This window comes from Monoraphidium neglectum, assembly GCF_000611645.1.
Source record: "Monoraphidium neglectum strain SAG 48.87 unplaced genomic scaffold scaffold00175, whole genome shotgun sequence".
Taxonomy (NCBI): Eukaryota; Viridiplantae; Chlorophyta; class Chlorophyceae; order Sphaeropleales; family Selenastraceae; genus Monoraphidium; species Monoraphidium neglectum.
In genome coordinates this window covers 30,204-37,706 of record NW_014013453.1, presented here as the reverse complement: position 1 = coordinate 37,706, position 7,503 = coordinate 30,204, and the positions used below count along the sequence as shown (strand labels likewise).

The 7,503-nt window shown below is 65.4% G+C and overlaps 2 protein-coding genes across 2 annotated transcripts; one reads left to right on the top strand and one right to left on the bottom strand.

Moving 5' to 3' along the window:
* Positions 1-13: 13 nt before the first annotated feature.
* Positions 14-382, top strand: MNEG_1697 (hypothetical protein; the record flags this gene model as incomplete). Its single annotated transcript, XM_014049836.1, has 1 exon — positions 14-382. A coding segment is annotated over one exon (369 nt), but the record flags the coding sequence as incomplete, so codon positions are not given.
* A 3,270-nt stretch (positions 383-3,652) lies between these two features.
* MNEG_1696 (hypothetical protein) lies at positions 3,653-5,942 on the bottom strand (the record flags this gene model as incomplete). The annotated part of the gene is made up of 6 exons (XM_014049835.1): positions 3,653-4,026; positions 4,168-4,399; positions 4,596-4,797; positions 5,128-5,330; positions 5,587-5,678; positions 5,834-5,942. 6 exons carry the CDS (start codon positions 5,940-5,942, stop codon positions 3,653-3,655), a joined length of 1,212 nt encoding a protein of 403 aa, XP_013905289.1.
* Between the last annotated feature and the right edge of the window lie 1,561 nt (positions 5,943-7,503).

Genomic DNA, 7,503 nt, shown 5'->3' with positions numbered 1-7,503 from the left:
CAGCGGCGACGAGGAGGAGGGGCCCCTTGTTGAAGACGCGGGGGCGGAGGCGGCGGCGGAGGGGGGCGCGGGGGCTGGGGCGGCGGCCGGCGAGGCGGCGGGGGCCGCAGGCGGCGCGGAGCGACGCAGCCAGCGGTACACCGCTGACAAGTACGGCCCGATGGTGTACACATTGAGCGTCGTGATGCTGCAGGCCGCGCCAGACAGGGAGGGCGCCCGGAGGGAGGGGTCAGGGGCCGGCGCTGAGCGGCAGCAGAGGCGGCGGCGGCAGCAGGTGCCGGCCTCGGAGGCGGCGGCAGAGGCGGCCGGGGGAGACGCGGCGTTTGCGGAGGCGGCAGAGGCCGCTGCGGCTGCGGGGCCGCCGGCCGACACGGGGTTCTAGACGTGCCGCATACGTGTGCTGCATGATGCTGGATTCGTGTCTCTTGATGAACTTATGTGTGTGCTGCTGTTGCATGAATTGATCATGGTTGACGTCACAACCGATGGGCGTGCCCCTTGGCATCCCTACACTTTGGAAGTAAGCAATGGCATGTGATCTTGGCGCACATCACCAGCAGGGAGGGCTGAGTGATCGGGTGGGTCTCTCTCAAGCACTCGCAAACAGCTGCTCATGTTGCTGTTGACATGGTGTTGACTGGGTTGACTGCCATGCCAGCTGACTCCAGGGCTGACCTTCGAGGAGAAAACAAATTTCTTTCCAATATTTTATCGGCTGTGTGTCGGCGTCAATGCGTCACCAACGCTGGCATTGTGGGCGGGATCGACGCCCAGCGGGGTCTTGCGCCGTGACTGAGTGACGGCAGGTCGCACGCTGCAGGCGACAACAGTCCTTTGCACGCGGGCTCAGGCAGCATGTCATACACAAAGGTGTTCCCTTGCGACTTCTAGCCGATTTTGACACCGGCAGCGATCGTACTGTCGCAGATCCTTGCTATCGAGCTCATTGGCCTTACCTGGGTGTGGTCAGGAGTAATAATCGAGATCTAAGTCATGATGCTGCAGCATGGCCGTCCGTGCGCCGTAGTGACAGCACAGCGTCCTGGAAGGGCGCAGCGCATGGCTGCCCGCCCACGCTGCAGCACCCGTAGCGGCTCCAGCGGGCACAGCACGCCGCAGAAAGCGTGCGGCAGCGCCGGCGGCCTAAGTTGCCTCAAAACTGTTGCTGCTGCGAGTGCTGCTGCCATCCTCTTGATCGGATCCCCACTGCCGGCGTCTGCTGCTGGACAAGTGAGCGCTGCGGGCGCCTGTACGCGTCCATGAGTGTCTGCGTGCGTGCGCACAATCATGCGCGCACGACTGCCGCCAGCGGCCGCGACGCTGCCGTCCCTTCATGCACGCTTCCCCTACCGTACCCCTGCGGCGCCGCCTGTGACCAGGCTGGGGTCTCCCCTTGGGACGAGGCCAAACGCATTCAGCTGGGGCCCACGCGCGACGGCCGCGTGCGCCCGTGCGGCATCAACCCCAACTGCGTGTCAACTGCAAACTTGGATGACCTGTATGGGCCGCCCTGGCGGTCACCGGTGAGCGGGGTCGGGCGGGTTGTTGGCTGGTTGGTTTTGGGGTTGCCGGCGTAATTGGCTGCTGCTGTTGCATGCATAACTGGGACGAGGGCGAGGGCTGCTGGAGGGCAGTTGCATACATGCACTGGAGGCCAAACCGCGCTGTTGACCATGACCAGCTTAAAGCCTGCAGTGTAATTACCGTTGATGCTGGGGCGGTCAATCGGCATCGTCATCGCGCTGATCCGGGAGCTCAGCGCGATGACCATGTGGTTGATGCCATTCGCGATGCCCATGCCGCCGCCGCCCCGCCAAGCATCCCAACACGCGTGCCGCGCGCACCGCAGGACACGCGGCCCGTCGCGGCGGCGGCCGTGCTCGAACAGGCCGTGGCGGCCGCTGTCGCTGGTGCTGAGCTGGCGCAAGCGACCACGCTCGCTGACGGCGCCGAATACCGCGCCTGGACCGTGCCCAGGTCGGCGCCCAAACGTGTGAACGTGGGCGGGTCGGATAACAACCGCCCCCATAACAGCGGACGCTGCGGCCGCACGGGGATGTGTGTCGCTGCTGCTGGCAAGCTCATGCATGGTAGAGCCTCCGTGCATGCATATGCATGAACTCAAGCCTTTCACTTCCCTCGCCCCCAGCCCCCACATTACTGCAGCTGCCCTGCACCCAAATCTCCGCGGCTGAGCGCCTGCTGAACTCGCAAGCAGTGCCCCTCACCAATGATCCCCCCCTCTCCCGCCTTGCACCCTCCTCTTGACATGCAATCCATCAACGTCCGCCAGTCTGTTTGGACAGGATGTCCTGGAGGTGGTTTTGAGGGGCGATTCACCCCAGCCAACCCAGGCAGCATCAAAACAGCAGCAGCAGCAGCAGCAGCAGCAGCAGCAGCAGCAGGGGCAGGAGCAGCAGCAGCAGGAGTCAACCAACCAAGCGAAGGGGGAGCAGCAGGCGGTGCGCGCGCGGGGCGTGTTAGTCACCTACCGGTCGCAGGCCGGGACCTTGAAGGTGGGGCCCCCACGCTTCCAGGGCTTTGGTGGGGCGGCTTGGGTGCAGCAGGCCGCTTGACTCGTGCTCACAGCGCAACACAGTGGCGCACAAGACCAATGCCCTGCCGCCCCGCCGTGCTTCTTGTCCGCAGTTCCTGTATCCCTTTCAGGTGAGCGCCTGTCTGCAGGGCCAGGAATGGGGTGCAGGATTGCGCTGCTATGAACTGCTTAGTCCCGGATCGGGGTAAGTGGCGCCCCTCCACCTCACTGCTCACCGGCGAGCCACACCCTGCTGCCACACAGACCCCCATCACCGACGGCGGAGCGCAGAAGAAGCGCCTGGATTCCCTGAGGTGGGCGCAGGGCCCGCTATTTGCGGTTTGACCCAGCCTTGACCGCGTCATATGTGTGGAAAGACGTCAGCAGGCTCATACCGCCTCTCGTCAGGGGGGTAGAAACCAAATGTGACAACCTCTGGGCAGCACCAGTTCTGAATGAGCTCTCACGGCTTGCTGGCAGCTGGCCGACTTTTAGCCACAACAATCAACTGCCTTCCCTCATATGTGTTCTAATTGCCGACAGGCAGGAGCTCGGCTGGCGTGTGGAGGGTTGCAGCTACCTGGAGTGCTATTAGCACGAAGCACCTACACACTTGTTACCAGGGTGGTGATGCACTGAGAGAAAAAGGATTTGAGGAAAATTGAATGGAGCCAGGCAAGCCACGCTCAGCACTGCTTGTTGGTGATGTTGTTGAGAAAACCTGAGCAGGCCACAAAACGCTGCACCCAGCGCCTGCTCAGATGCATCCCTGCCCATCTCAGGGGTGATTGTGGGATCGCAGGGGCCGCTGCCACTCTCAAACGACAGTGTCGAGAGCAAAACTGCCTGCTTCAGGGCAGGCAATGCGTCGGATGAAATGCATGGCGGCTAATCGGCGGGCCGAGCAGGGGCCCACCCGCCCTCCATGTGACAGTGCCAGCACATCACTGGCCCCCTGCGTTGATGCGTGCACAGACCATTCCAAGGCCGTGCATGCGATGCCGTCACACCTGCAGCTGCCCTACAAACACGAGGGGCCGCCGACCACGTGGCGCGGCCGCCCACACAAAGCCGCTGCACAGGCCGGGGCCCCGCCTGCGAACAGCACGCTCACGCTCACGTGGCCGCGGCGGCGCCGGCCCCGTTGATCACGGCGCCTCCGGCCGCAGCCGCGATCCACTGCGCGAGCTCGGCGGCGCCTCGGCGGGCGAGCTGCGCCGCGCCGCGCCCAAACTCCAGTGTGGCGTCCCACGGGGCCTCGTCCCCGCGCCCCAGCCGCCGCCGGAGCGCCACGAACTCGCAGAGCAACACCACGTGCAGCAAAAGCAGCGCGGCCAGCAGCAGCGTGTGTAGGCTGGGCGGCCGGTGGACGTGCGCCCCGGAGGGGAGCCGACGGCGCCGCGGCTGAAGGCCCGGCGGGGGCAGGGAGAAGCTAGCCTTGGCCGTGGCGCTCAGCGCGCGGCTGGCGCGCGGCCGCGAGACGTGGACCTCTGCACAATGCGGGGAGGGTGAGGGCCGGACGGCCGACTGTGAATCTCAATTCGTGACGGGCGCGGCGCGCAACGTTCGTGAGACACGGCAGCGAGAGGAGCACGGCCACCTGCCCCTGCCGCCCCGCCCGCGCCACCCACCTCCGTCTGCCGGCGCCGCGCCCGCAAACGGCGTCGCGCCCGTCCCCGCCGCTGCCGGCGCCGCCATCTCCGCCGCCGCCCGTGCCACCTTTTCCAGGAACCCCGCAAAAAACTCCCGGCAGTCCGAGACCGACGCGGCGCTGATGACGCCCTTCAGCACGCAGAAGCGGCTGAAGGGCACCGCGACGCGTATCTCCACGCGGCAGCCGGCGCCGTGGTCGGCGGGGCGCGCCTGCGGGAGGGCGCCGTGCCGCGCGAGAAGCGGAGGCGCGGTCTATTGTTTGCGCGTGGTGCTGTGCAACCTGAACCCTGAACCCCAAAGCGATGCCCCTGGTTGCGGCTGGTTGCGAGAGCTCCAGGGATCGGCGGGGCGGCGCCAGGCGCCCTGCATGGCGCTAAGGCGAGGCGCCTGGCCCCTTGCCGCTCACCAGCCAGAAGCTCTGGACTCGAAACGCGTCCGCGTATGGGATGCCTGCCGGCTGCATGTCTGTCGTGAGCGACAGCACGCCGCCCGGGTGCACGCTGAGCCGCTGCTGCTGCACGCAGCGCGCGGGCACGCTGCACACGCCTTTCTTCGGCTGGACGAACGTAAAAACGCGCGAAAGGCCGCCGGCGCCGTCCGGCTTCCACCTGATGCCCCACAAGGGGCAGGAAGGCGGGGGTGGCAGAGGGCGGTGATTGGTTGGAGTGGGGCGCTGGCGCCAGTCCAGGTGGCGGGGGAATTTTGGTGGCGCAGCCGGCGTGGCGCCCCGCCACCAACGCAGCGGACGCTTTGCCGACGATGGCGCCGCCCTTCAGAGCAGCCTTGCAACAGGACAGCAGCTTTCACTGGCATCGAGCCCTTATCAGTGTAGCAAGAACCCCTTGTCAGAGACTCAGCAGACACACATGCACATGCAAGTGCACGCACACACACACACACACACACACACACACACATGCGCTCACGCGTGCTCTCACCTGGTGGCCCGAAAGGCGCTCTGCCCGGCCGCGACATGGTGGTCCTGCAGGCAGCTCGTTTCTATGCTAAGAAAACTCTCGTAAAACTGGTAGACGGTTATGGGCAGGTCGGCGCTCGCCACCAGCTTCGCGTCCGGCGGCAACGCCGGCGGCAGGTCGGGGCAGGGCTGCCACTGCTCGCGGGCCGCCGGCAGGTCGCCGAGCTGTTGGCATAGGGAATGGGATGGAGGGGTTGGCCGGGCAGTTGGCGGTTTGCTGCGCCCCCGCAGCCGCGTTTATACTGGCTACGACGACATCATATGGTAGGACCTGAGCTCAGCGGCTGGGGGCGGCGGCCCCGGGCATTGTGTTGGGACCGTCGGCTGGTGGCGCGGCTTGCCAAACGTGGCAGCAAGCGCTGCACACGCCATCCCGCGTGCATGGATGGGTGTTGCACGGTCAGAGGCGGCGCACGCTCACCTCGTCATCATCTGCCTGTTGCTGCTGCTGCTGCTGCTGCTGCTCCAAAGGACTGCGCTTGCCGCTGCCGTTGGCCCCCAGAAATGTCTTGCCTGCGGGGTGCCGACGACGGGCGCCGAAGCAGCAAGGTGCGACGCGCGAGGCGTAAATTTTTGCGGCCCCGTCCCGACGACCGTGACCCACACAAGCACAGACCCATAGTAATCCATCCTGTCCTTTGCCAAGTTGTCTGGCTCGTCCACCTCACCTGCCGCTCGCACGAGGCCAAACCCAATTTTCAAAGCGATCGCGGCTGTTGCCGCGTGCAGTGCAGCCTGCCCGACGCTCCTGCGTTGTCTAGATCGCCTGTCCTCCATGCTAGTGGCTCCCACGGCCCGTCCCTCAGGCAGTTTACGACGACCCACTCAGTGCCTCAGCAGCATCCGCATGATGACTGTCGGCAATCAAGAAGAGACCCGAAGTGTACAGCGGGTAGAGAGTGGAGATTTGAGGCTGCATGGAGAGTCGGCGACGAGTTTTTTGCAGCGCGACCGTCATGGTCAACGGAAGAGCTCAAGCACAGCGCCATATACACCGTGCAAAATTCAGAAACATCTGTAGGAGGTACAGCTTCTCTGACAAGATGCTTCACCTTGAGCACAATAACTCTCGCATCATATTTTGGACACACGGGCCACCATGCCTGTCCCATTGGCGCTAAATGAGCAAAGCGAGGATAAAAGGGCATGGTGCTCACCTGCGGCAGGTGGGCAAGGGGTCAGTGGCAGCGCCCCGCGCCAGGTCGCCTGAAACGTCCGCTTGTGCTGGGCGTTTGCGTGCATCTGGCACCGGAAATCATACCACGCAAACCTTCTGCTGCCGCAGACAAGACAAAGCCTCCACACTGGGCACGCAGCGTACCGCAGCAAGTCGCGGCAGCGGTCTCAGCGGGCGCAGCCGGCGGCCTGCTGCTCCACAGCGCGCCGCCCGCGGCACAACCATCAGCCGCCCAACCAGCCACAGAAATGGCCCCGTTCATGCTGGCCTGCGGTCCCCGAACCGCTGACCTGGCTGCTTGGGAGCACGCCCTTCCAGCTGACGTCGCACGCGCCTTTCTGCATGCCCGGCAGCACCTGCAAGAGGATGCGGAGCACCAGCAGGTGGTCCAGGCAGCCGGCGGCCGCGCGCGCGCCGCGGGCCCCAGCCCACGAGCCGTCGGTGCGCCCGCATTGGCCCTGGCTGCGGTTGCGCTGCCCAGTGCGCCGGCGGCGGTGGAGCGTGGCCGCTTTACAGCGTGCCGCCTGACAGGGTGCCGTAGTGTGCAGCTCAATGCAAGGGCTGCTGGTGCTGGGAAGGCGCCAGCAGCACATGCCCCAAGCAACGTCCCGGACTGCCTTGCGCACGGGACGCCTGGTGCGCTGCTGCCCTTCGGGTCGTGCGCAAAGCCAGCCCAAGCTCCTGCCCTGCTACCAGCTCCACCGCCGCGGCTGTCGGTGTCGCAGCTGCCACAACCGCAGGAGCAGCGGCAGCAGCAGCTGCCGCCGCCGCCGCCGCCGCAGCAGCAGCAGCAGCAGCAGCAGCAGCAGCAGCAGCAGCAGCAGCAGCAGCAGCAGCAGCAGCAGCAGCAGCAGCAACCAGTAGCGCCAGAGCCCAGGGCTTTGGCCCAAAACAAGCAAAGAGGCTGGTTTGGCAGGATGCTGGGGAGGGTATCATCCGCATTCTCAACATCTTCATCCGAGGCTCAGAGCGCACAGGTCACAAGTGGGGCTCACCAAGATGGCACGGTGACCCGCACTTTGAAAGCTGAAGAGGGCGTGGTGTCAGCAGCCAGAACACAAGAATTACATGAAGCATCTGTGAAGGGCATCTCGCGCATTGCCCATGGCGCCGGAGCTGTTCAAGCCGGGGACGCCGCAGTCGAGGCCGTGGCTCAAGAAG